The following is a 12,407-nucleotide window of genomic DNA, read 5'->3' as shown; positions in this document are numbered from 1 at the left end:
AGATGAGAGGAGTCATCCCACGATGAGCAAAAACTACTAAAATGTAATCATTTTACATTCCACCTCCTCTTAGTTTTTCTAAACTCCCAAGGGCTAAGAACCACCATAATCAGTGTTAGGTTGGGGTTTTCTTAAGTTGGTACCAAGGAAGTAACATGGGTAAAATGGAAGTCATCTTTGTCTTGAAAAGATTTTTTCATGGAAAAGCTTCCTTCTTTAGTCTTTCTCACAAGGTATTGACAAATTTTACATGCATTTCCACTAAATCCTCACAACTCTAGAATAGGTATTAGTTTTCACTTTACAGTTCAATAAAATTAGAGCTTTGAAGTGTGTCACACACTTTGTTAGAAAGAGAAGCTACTAACCAATCAGACACACAAAGGGATGGACTCTGGTTCTCCTACCAATTGAAAGTCTCTCTTGCATTCCACAGGTAGGGCTGTGGTTGAGCATAGACCTATGGAGGTCGGGGTTCTGATCCCTAGTAGGAGTCATATGGGAGGCAATCAATGAGTTTCATCATTTGTTTCTCCCTCTCCCTCTATGATATACACTGAGTGGCCAGATTATTATGATCTCTAAATGCATAATAATCTGGCCACTCAGTGAACGTATATATATATTAGAGGCCCGGTGCATGAATTCGTACATGGGTGGGGTCCGGCTAGCCTGGCCAGGGGGAGGGGACATGAGCGGTTGGCCAGCCTGCCTGCTGGTCGAACTCCTGGTTGAGGGGACAACTTGCATATTAGCCTTTTATTATATAGGATATACACTGAGTGGCCAAATTATTATGCGTTGAGATCATAATAATCTGGCAAGTGTGTGTGTGCGTGTGTATGTGTACACACACACACACACACACACACACACACACACACACACACTCTAGAGGCCCGATGCATGAAATTCGTGCAAGAATAGGCCTCCGCAGCCACCCCCCCCACCCACTGGTCATTCAGGAAGGTCGTTCCCAAAGGTCATTCCACTGTCAGGTCTATTTAGCATATTAGCTCTTCATTATATACGATATACACTGAGTGGCCAGATTACTATGACCACCTGACGTTTATAGGTAAATTAGCTGTACACTCCATCGTATGGATATGGAAGCCAAAGGCCTGTTCGAACACCTTTGCTGTCTGCAGTTTCAAGATAAAATGTCTCCAATTCACAAAGGAACACAAGGATTAGCCAGTTGAGCATTGGGAAAGTCATGTGGTCTGATGAATGACATTTCCAGTTGCATCACGCAGATGGCAGAGTGAGAATTTCATGGAAACAGCATGAAAGCATGCACCCCACATGCATGAGTACAACCCTTCAAGCTGGTGGGGGCAGTGTGATGGTTTGGGGCATGTTTTCCTGTCATGACTTGGGCCCTTTAATTCGTGTGGAACGTCTGAAGAGCACAACATACCTAAGTATCGTTGCTGATCAAGTTTATCCTATCATGTTGATGGCGTATCCCAACGGAGATGGCTTCTTCCAACAAGACAATGTGCCATGCCACGGTGCTCATATTGTGCAGGAGTGGTTTCAAGAACATGAGGGAGATTTTACCTTGCTTAGGTGGCCCCCACAATCACCAGATCTCAAGCCAATAGAGCATTTGTGGGACGAAGTTAAAAGAGCCATCAGGCAGCTGGTTCCACAACCATCAAATCTCACAGAACTGGACAGTGCTATTCATCAGGCATGGTGTCAGATTCCTCGCATCACCTTTCAACATCTCGTGGAATCAATGCCAAGAAGAATCGCTGCAGTATTGAATGCAAAAGGTGGCCCAACGAAGTACTGATGGGGTGGTCATAATAATCTGGCCACTCAGTGTGTGTGTGTGTATATATACATATATGTGTGTGTATACACACACACACACACACACACACATCTGCTTTTCAGTAAGAGGAACAGAAAATCCCTTGTTCTCATACACTTTCCAAAGAGATTTCACAATTATTTTTTCACCAGATATATTCCTTCAAAGTATGTAAATTTTTTCAAGATGTCTTCGTCTTCCTTGGACCAGTTCAAGCCTCAGTCATTCTTGGCTGGTTGTGATCAAGGGGAGTCAATGACACTTCAGATGCATCTGGAAGTGCATCGCATCACTAACACGCACTTTATGTTTGAGCACTCCCAATCACACTGGCAATATTTTTGCCTTTTTAATCAAGTCTCCTATGCAGTTTTACATTGCAAAACAATGTTTAAATACAGTAGATCAGTAAGAAAAAAATTAAAAGAACATTTGTGTAGGAAGCATCTTTCTTGAGGTACCTCCCTTTATTGACATAAGAACAAGAGTTCCAGATTAACCATATCATTGTTTTATTGTCACAATAGGTTTTTTCTCAAGCTCCTTTGAAATTAAACACTTACTTATAAATATATCCCTCTACATTAGTTACTTCCCAACCACAGAGACTCCATTTACCATTATTTCTATGGACACATTTCATTTTCTCATTTTGTCCAGTATATAAAAATCCCACCTTTTTGTCAGCAGTTAAAAAAGAGAATCTAAAGGTTCTCAAATGACGTTCCACCAAGTCACCAAAAGAAAGTCACCAATATCTAAAACTTTTTAAAGCAATAAAAATTTCTGTTCCAAAGCATATTTACAGACTGCAATTCAAACTCTACATCGCCATCAATTATACAAGAGCATATAAAGCTCTAGGAAAGAGAAATTATTTCATTACAAAATATTTGTGATCAATAAAATATTACTTGCCTTTAAATAAAAAATAGGAAAAGTGGCAGAAAAATAAATAAGTTTAAAGATGTACATTTTCACAAGTAACAAAAAAGTACACAAATAAGGAATGAAGCTAAATATGCATGAGCTTCAAAATGAATCTAGCAGTGCCCGCACAAATTTGCTATATGCAAGGTTCTTTAGACTCCTCTTGTTTAGTTATAAAAAATACCAAAAAAAGGAGGATTTCACTGAGCTGAATCCATGATACAAACAGCCAGTTGGACAGAGTATATATGTAACCTTGGCCAACTGTTGCTAGCAAAATCACCCCACAAATAACCTAAAATGTATCCCACCCTCCCCAAGAAATTTTCAAAATGAGAACTGGTCTACTCATACTGGTAAAAATATAAAAATTCATGTTAATATTCCACTATAAACGAGTCATTCCAGTTCAAACAGTACTCTTGGGAGCTTCAGGGTAAACTACTCTTTGCTTGCTGTTTTATAAAAAGTCCAACCCCCACTTTCAGTCAATGTGAATTACTTTTACCTGGAACTCCATTTTTCTTTTAAATCCATTTTTACACTCACATGTGGATGATTTGGCTGATTCTGTTTCCCTAAATCCTCTATCTCTTCCCTCCAGGCTTTTATTGGTCTCTGAAGCCCCTGGAGATCTCCCTCTCTCAGCACTTGGGACCAGCCCTGGCCATCTCCCCACTGTCCTCCTACCTTCTCTGCACCCCACTGAACTCCAACACACAAACAGTTACAGCAAAGGTAAACAATGTACCCAAAATAAACTCTTTCTAAAGACTATAAATAGTGTTCTAGAGGATTTTGACTGATCAGCAAAGTCCTATGAGTATGGCTCTGACAAGAACCTATGTTTAAAATGCAATCTGTTAAAACAGGATGTTGCTGATATTAGAAATTTCACAATAATTATGTCAAAAAGCTGTAACACACAAAAGAAGTATACATTAAACAAACAAGCCAAGCCTTGAATACTTATCATCAATTCCATTATAAAATATTGCACATGATATTCAGTCTTTTCCTTTGTCTATATGGGAGCAAAAAGAAAAAAAACCATGTCTGTTCAGACACTAGAGTAAGTCTAACTTGAAATAAGGTGCCAGAGGCAGGTACTCGACGCTCTAGTTTGATGTGAAGCTCAAACAGTATGAGCCCTGGTATTAAAGGGCATGTTCGTCTCAATCGCAAATCCTTGCAATCAATGGGGACTGGTCTGGCAGGTACAACACTGGCGGGGAGCCCACACTACTTGAAGGACTTCGGAAATGCGTGTCAAAGGAGCTCGGTGTAATCCCAACTTCACCTTTCAAAAAGTCATCATCTTCATCTTCCACCATCTCCTAGCAGGAGAACAGAGATTATCAATAAGATCACAAGTGGTTTGAAAAGCTTCCAAGAATTCCTTCCCTCAGCAATGTGCTACTTCTGGAAAGGTAAAGAAAACATCATAATTCAAAAGCTTCCCCTGGCCCTGGCCAGTCTGGCTCAGTGGATAGAGCATCAGCGTTCGATTCAGGTCAAGGGCATGCATCTCGGTTGCAGGTTTCTCTCCAGCCTAGGGCTTGGTCAGGGCTCATGCAGGAGACAACCAATCAATGTGTTTCTCTCACATCGATGTTTCTCTGTTTTTTCCTCTCTCTTCCACTCTCTCTAAAATCAATGGAAAAATATCCTCAGGCAAGGATTAACAAAGAAAAGCTTCCTCTGACGCACACTTCTCAATTGCTCACCACACACTGTCACTATTTGTTTAAAGTCGGATTTTTTAAAACAGATTTTAAGATCAATAAGGGCAGGTAACATGATATGTCATTCTTGCTCACTTTATTATAACTTTTGTATCTAACACAATGTGAATGAATAGAGGCCTCAAACACAAAATATGAGGAAAAATAATAAAATGAGATTTCCAATGATTCCTTATAAAACAGGCACAAAAAGTTGACCTTTAATGAGGAAATAAATCTGCCACACAAAAAAAGAAAAGTGACATTATTTATTATTGAATTCTAATTTTCTCCTTTGGCAATAACGGCCTCACTTCCATCTGACATGCACTGGAAGGTATGCTGCAGACCTACATCTTTACCACTTACTCACAAAGAGCTACAAAAATAATGTTAACCTCTATATAATTTGGTGTTGCTTATAATATCAACTTAGTATATTTGCCATTGTTACTTGGTGGTAATGATCAAGTGATAAAGATCTAAATTTATTTATCTAAATTTGTTAATTTTTAATTAATCTTCACTCCCCAAAGCCAATGTGTGAAGTATCTGGTTTAAATAATTCATCAAAAACACCAAACACTCTTTTCATAAGAACATATCCTGAGCTTGGAATTTTGCAAAGGCAGAATGTATAAAATGTCCTATTTAAAAATAAAAAAAAAGTTTTTATTGATTTCAGAGAGCGGAAGAGATAGAAACATCAATGATGAGGGAGAATCATCGATTGGCCACCTCCCGCATGCATCCCACCAGGGACTGAGACCGCAACCCGGGCATGTGCCCTGACTCATGTGCCCTGACTCACTTCTAGCTCATGGGTTGACACTCAACCACTGAGCAACACTGGCTGGCCAAAATGTCCTATTTTTAAGTGTAACATTGCTATTTACTACTTGACTATAATCTGTAACCACACAGGAGATTCCCAAAAAGCATGTCGAATCACAAATTTACCTTGTTAATGGGTTTCTTAAACTCCTGAAGCTCGTCGGCACTTATGTCTTCCCATATCTGATAAATCGGATCAATGAATTTCTTTGACCTGTCAACAAAGATCACATTTCACAAATCAAGTTAAATACTACAGTGAAGGTCAGAACATAGTTGGCTCTTCTTTCACAACACCTAGTACCCGAAACAAAGTGAAAATTATGGCTCAAATAATAAGTGTCAAAAAAATACTCTATGTAAGAACTGTAACTAATGTGGCCTCTTCATTCAAAGATACTCCATCTGTATGAGTTCATCAACTCATACAGATGGAGTATCTTTCTTTCTTTCTCAAGTGTAATTGTTTCTCAACTTTGCACAGACTAGCAATGAGTTATAATGTGTCCAAATGGAAAAAAATTTATATTATTCTGGAACTTCCTTTTTTATATTCTTACTAGAGGCCCGGTGCACGAAATTCGTGCAAGGAGGGGGGGGGGTGTCCCTCAGCCCAGCCTGCACCCTCTCCAATCTGGGACCCCTCGAGGGATGTCCGACTGCCCGGTGGGATCGGGCCTAAACGGGCAGTCGGACATCCCTCTCACAATCCAGGACTGCTGGCTCCCAACAGCTCGCCTGCCTGCCTTCCTGATTGCCCCTAACCGCTTCTGCCTGCCAGCCTGATCACCCCCTAAACACTCCATTGCCAGCCTGACTGATGCCTAACTGCTCCCCTGCCAGCCTATTTCCCCCCTACTTCCCTTCTCTGCTGGCCTGGTCACCCCTAACTGCCCTCCCCTGCAGGGTTGATCGCCTCCAACTGCCCTCCCTTGCAGGCCTGGTCCCTCTCAACTGCCCTCCCTTGCAGGCCGGGTGCCTCCCAACTGCCCTCCCCTGCTGGCCATCTTGTGTCCACATGGGGGCAGGATCTTTGAACACATGGGGGCAGCCATATTGTGTGTTGGAGTGATGGTCAATCTGCATAGTACTCTTTTGTTAGATAGGATAGAGGCCTGGTGCACGGGTGGGGGCCAGCTGGTTTGCCCTGAAGGGTGTCCCGGATCAGGATTGGGGTTCCCTTGGGGCGTGGGGCAGCCTGAGCGAGGGGCCTGTGGTGGTTTGCAGGCCAGCCACGCCCCCTGGCGACCCAAGCGGAGGCCCTGGTATCTGGAACTTATTTACCTTCTACAATTGAAACTTTGTAGCCTGGAGCGGAGCCAAGCCTCCTGCTCACTCCGTGGCCAGCAGCCATTTCTTTTGGGGTTTGTGTATCTTCTATAATTGAAACTTTGTAGCCTTAAGCGGAGGCCTGGGTCAGCCAGGGTGTGTGGAAAGCTTTGCTTCTTCTATGGCCAGGGGAAACCCTCGCCTCCTGCTCTTTCCAGCTCTGTAGCTGCCGCCATTTCTGTTTGGATTTGTTTACCTTCTATAATTGAAACTTTGTAGCCTTAAGTGGAGGCTTAGGCCAGCAAGGGCAGGCGGAAAGCTTGGCTTCCTCTGTTGCCGGGGAAACCCAAGCCTTCCTCCCGCTCTCTGTGGCTGTAGCCATCTTGGTTGGGTTTATTTGCATATTTGCTCCTGATTGGCTGGTGGGCGTGGCTTGTGGGTATAGCAAAATTAGGGTCAATTTGCATATCACTCTTTTATTAGGTAGGATAGCAATTTACTAAAAATAAATCTGGGGAAAAGGCCTATCTGGCCCTGGCCAGTGTGACTCAGTGATTAGAGCATCGACCTATACACCAAAGGGTAACAGGTTCAATTCCCGGGCTCGGTTGGAAAAGCAACCAATTGATCTCTCCCTCTCTCCTTCTCTCCTTCTCTCCCTCCCTCTCTCTCTCTCTCTCTCTCTGTTGGGAAAGCAACCAACTGATCTCTCTCTCTCTCTGCCCCCTGTTTCACTCTCTCTAATAATCAACAGAAAAAATATCCTCAGATAAGGATAAACAATAAAGCAAAAATTCTGCTTCCTTATACAAATACAAAGTTAAGACTGGCTTGGTGATTTTCCAGAATTATCCATCAACATAAATCTCTTGGCTTTTGTTTAGCCTGTGCAACAGTATGTGGTCTCTAGAGGAAGAAACAAGTCACTGGCAGAAAATTATGAGCCATGAAAAGACAGCATCCTCCCTATTGGGACACCTTATATGTTTAAACCAACAGGTTTAAAGGAAAACACCCTTGGTGTCAACCTGGGTCCTAATGGGGCAAAGATCTGCAAACCTTAGAATGCCTATGACACTTAGCAGTCTCTAACAGGTATTCTCTACTTTGCCTGTGAAACATGTGCAAGATGACCATGGCTTTACAAACGGCTAGAAACGGCCAGCCACGTATGACAAAGAAACTCTACATCCCAATCTTGGGAAAAGCAAATACACAATGCATTTTAAGTTCACGATAGGTTGACTGTGTTAACCCTTTGCACTCGCTTGCTTTTTTCTCGATTCCTTTTTTCTACTCTGGATTTAATTTTTTAAATACTCCAGATTTTACAAAGCGCGGCAGTAGAATAAAAAACTGGAGTTTCTTTTCATACAAACTTATTTATTTGGATTTTTTTATATTTCAAATTATTGATACATTCAAAGAGTAATTTTAATCTCTATAATTTTTCATGGTGTGATATTTTTTGAAACATTCACCCACATGAAGACCTGGTTTACATTCACATGTTTCACAAATATAAATCATCTCTCTTCTTCCTCCTTTGATTTTTCTGTTAGAACAAACAACACTATCTTTGTGTTTTTTGTTAGGGTGAGGTGTGATTATATGGAGCTTTCCATCTAAACGTTGCTCTAAGTTAATGGATAATAATCTACCCCTGGAAGTTAGTGTACCATCTCTGAATTCTCCAACAAGATCATGTACTAGTTTCCTAATAAATTTCACATGCGTTATCGGTTTTTCATTTTTTCTTTTTTGGCATCAGTTGAGACGGCATTTACATTTTACTTGTCCTTTCATGCTAATGAAAACAAGAAAAGATATTGGAAAAATAGACAAAAATCACCCTTTCCCCCGCGGTGAAACTACGTGTCGAGTGTGGCTCGACATATGAGCTGCTACTGATGCTAACCGTGTCGAGTCACACTCGACATCCGAGTGCAAAAGGTTAAGAGTACCTACCTCTTAAGCACACAAGGATCGAAGGGGAAGAAGGTGTCAAGTGGGTTTGTGCAGGTTTGCACCGAGTCCCCTCCAGCTGTACTTCTAATAATTGGTAGCATCTGGCGATTGTTCCTCTCAATGATAGTGTAGCAGAAGACTAGCTGGTATTTACTATGGAACAAGAAAAACAACAGAGGCATTAGCATACTGGAATTACTCTGCATGAACATGCTTGTTCGTGCATGATAACTATACTGACCACACAGTTACTGCCAAACATAACAAGTGCAAGAAAAAAAAGAACATAAAGCAGAAAGTGATGCTTTTAGGGAAAACTTTCCTAGTTTGCAAAGTATATAGCTGTCTTTATTTTTTATTATTTTATCTCTTATTTATTTTTATTGTCTATAAGAGAATTAGGGATTGGTGAAAGGGGATTCAGTATTTACTGAGATAGACTTGGCAACTTGAATCATTATCAGATGGCTTCTCTGACATAAGGATTTAGCTCACATCTGCTACTCTCTATCTCCTACCCTCCTACCCACAGTATTCATTCAGGTCATCTTCTCAGATTCTCAGGTCACTACTGTAATTTTATTTTATTTATTTATTTTTAAAATATATTTTATTGATTTTTTACAGAGAGGAAGAGAGAGGGATAGTTAGAAACATCAATGAGAGACAAACATCAATCAGCTGCCTCTTGCACACCCCCTACTGGGGATGTGCCCGCAACCAAAGTACATGCCCTTGACCGGAATCGAACCTGGGACCCTTGAGTCCGCAGGCCGACGCTCTATCCACTGAGCCAAACCGGTTTCGGCACTATTGTAATTTTAAGTGACATATGTTTATTTCTGTTCTAGTAGCCAAGGATCACATTTGACTCTCTACTCCTGGTGGGAGGGTAAATTGGCAAAACCACGCTGGAGTACAGTGTGCAATAACTGCTCAAGTTCACAATGTGCATCTCTTACAACCCAGCAGCTACACATCTGGGTGACAGGAAGCATGTGACTTTGCACCAGCACACACATACAACCATGTCACTAAGCCGCTGTTACCGATACTGAAAAAGGAACAGCTTAATAACAAGGAATCAATTTTTAAATATCAATAGAACATTACACAGCAGATGTACAAATTGACAATGAATCTTAAAACCATTAAGTAAGCAAAAGCAGGAGCTACAGATGATACATAACTTCCTGGACACAGAACTTTATTTCAATCTCTTCTCTTAGCATCACACCTCACTCTTAACCTCCACTGCTAACTCCAACCCAAATCTAGAGCCTCTCTGACCAGTGTGCTCATCCACGGCAACCCATACTCCCCACCATGAGAATATCCTAGGGGGCAGCTGCTTCATCTGCTTTGCTTCATCTGTCCTGACTCTTCCTGTTTTCCCAGGAACCTTTCATACACTAAACACTATTCCTTGTTGGTCTCTTTACTTCTTTTGATTCTTTACCATTTTTGAGATCTCAGGAGAAAGTAAACCTCAAACTAGATATCCAGCAAAGGAAAATAAGATCGCTGAATGAGAGCAGTAAGTTGTCTAAAAGGACTGAGAGATGAATTCTTTTTCTTATAATAGCACAGATTCTTATCTGTTGAATATTTTAAGCTATGACCCTGTCCTGAATATGCTGATTAAATGCCCAAGATCTCCAATTCAGTGTCTATATGAAGCAGAATAGTTCAGTAAATGCTTACAAAGGAGCCAGACTGCCTGCATTCAAATCTTAGCTCTTCCCCAGTCTAGCTCTGACTTCACAGAAGTAATTTAATCTCTGTGCCTCCATCTTCCTATTTATAAATGGATTAATATTATATTCATAGGATTGTGTGAATTTTCACTAAGTCCTATGTAAAGCACATAAAACTGTACCAAGCACACAGTAAAATTAGGCATTAGCTATAGCTACAAGGCCTGAGATAATACAGTCCCTATTGTTGGAGATTTATCTCATGTCCAGACTATTTTTATTACTATTATAGGAGTCACTCTAATAAACATCGTTGGTTTCTACCTCTCAGGTTACTAGTTGCCTTATGTATTTCAAAGTATCTAGGCTTCTGCTCAATTATACTCTCTGCATAAAAATTAGTAGCAATTTCCAATGCCACCAAAATATAAAACAGGTGCACAACAGTGTTTCCTGCAAATATTGGGTTACTGGTTTTTAAATGTTTGTATTTTTTTTAACTAATCTTATTGAATTATTTCACAGAAATTTAATGGAATTTTACAATACCAATCTTTAATAATAAAAGGGTAATATGCTAATTAGACCAGATGTCCTTCCGGACAAAGCCAAGGCCAGAGCGAAGCCGCCTGGGTCCCAGGTGCCTGGGTCCCAGGTGCCTGCCCGTGGCTGGAGCAGGGAAGCCCGAGTCCCAGAGGGAAGCTGGTGTCGGCAGCCGGGGGAAGGAAGGCCTACCTTTGCACGAATTTTTGTGCATAGGGCCTCTAGTACTGATATAAATTTACTTGTAAATACTTCCACCAATAAAGTACAAATAACTTACCTTGTAATTGCAGCAAAAAAGTTAACTACCGAGGGCAGACAAATCTTCAGAGGATTTAGTTGACTCATCACTATACGTTCAAAATTTAGACTTTGAAGGTACCTCAAACCTTTGATTAAAAACAAAAGATTTTAAAAAGGTAAAAAAATAACAGTCTTAAAACAGTACATATTTTTTTCACGGGTTAAAAAGATGACTTAAACGTTATTTGTGAAACTGCTTTAAATAAAGGTCCATGTAGCCTGGCCGGCATGGCTCAGTGGTTGAGCATTGACCTATGAACCAGGTCAGGGCACAAGCCTAGGTTGTGGGTTTGATCCCCATCAGTGATGTCTCTCTCTCTCTCCCTCTCTCCCTCCCTCCCTCCCTTTGTGAAATCAATAATAAAAATATATTTTAAAATAAATAAATAAATAAATAAAGTAAAACAAATAAAGGTCCATGTAGATAGTCATACAATGTGGAGCCCAGAAGAATGTTATTAGGCTGAAGAACATTCATTTATGACTAAGACAACTTTTCTAAAGAAAACTGTTTATTCTTTTTTTTTTTTAATCCTCACCCTAGGATATTATTTTCCATTGATTTCTAGAAATAGTGGAAGGGAGGGAGGGGGGAGGAGAGAAATATCAATGTGAGACACATCTATTAGTTGCTGATTAATTGCCTCCCGTAGGCACCTCTACCAGGGCTGGGGAACGTGCAACCAAGGTACATGCCCTTGACTGGGAATCGAACCCAACCCTTCGGGCTGCAGGCTGACACTAACCACTGAGCTACTGGCCAGGGCTGTTTATTCTTTTAAAGACCCAGGACTTCAAAGTAAGCACACATTCCTAGTGAACTATAAGCTTGTATGACAATTTGAAATTCAGATATGTAAGCACAGCATATGCCGAGTTTAAAGGCCATATGATTTGATTTCAGCTAACAATCATGAAATGATTAAAAAGTTCTGGCAACACAGTGACTCTCCAATCCCTGTAGTGTGTGGAAATTTCTCCTTCCTGAATTCCATATACTGTGTGTGTGTGTGTGTGTGCAGTCAATCTGACAAGCAATCAAAAAACAAGCCCGTAAGACCTGCCTGTCTTAAATTACTAGTAAAATTGACCATGTTTTTAAATGTGCATTAGTTGTTTGTATTCCACATTAACCCCCCCCCCCCCCCCACACACACACACACACAAGAAAACTATGGATGTAGAATGAAAAATTAGACAGATTTCACTGTCCTGGAACTAATAAATATACTTATCTCCTATATTAGTAAAAGAAAGATACCATACCTATTTTAAGAGGCAAGCAAACCAACTTGTGCTTAAGTATATTTGTTA

The 12,407-nt window shown here is 40.7% G+C and overlaps 1 protein-coding gene across 1 annotated transcript in view; it reads right to left on the bottom strand.

Annotated features, from left to right (window-relative positions):
• Positions 1-2,199: 2,199 nt before the first annotated feature.
• RRN3 (RRN3 homolog, RNA polymerase I transcription factor) overlaps positions 2,200-12,407 on the bottom strand; it is a 32,758-nt gene continuing 22,550 nt past the window's right edge. Inside the window, exons 15-18 of the mRNA XM_079800169.1 lie at positions 11,071-11,179; positions 8,551-8,703; positions 5,440-5,527; positions 2,200-4,092 (exon numbers count right to left, since the gene is read on the bottom strand). Of these exons, the coding sequence (XP_079656295.1) occupies positions 3,931-4,092; positions 5,440-5,527; positions 8,551-8,703; positions 11,071-11,179 (512 nt within the window). The 3' untranslated portion in view covers positions 2,200-3,930. The remainder of the gene's footprint in view (positions 4,093-5,439; positions 5,528-8,550; positions 8,704-11,070; positions 11,180-12,407) is intronic.

Source organism: Cnephaeus nilssonii (assembly GCF_951640355.1).
Source record: "Cnephaeus nilssonii genome assembly, chromosome: 2".
Taxonomy (NCBI): domain Eukaryota; kingdom Metazoa; phylum Chordata; class Mammalia; order Chiroptera; family Vespertilionidae; genus Cnephaeus; species Cnephaeus nilssonii.
Note: the sequence above shows the minus strand (reverse complement) of the source record. Positions and strands in the feature narration are given on the sequence as shown.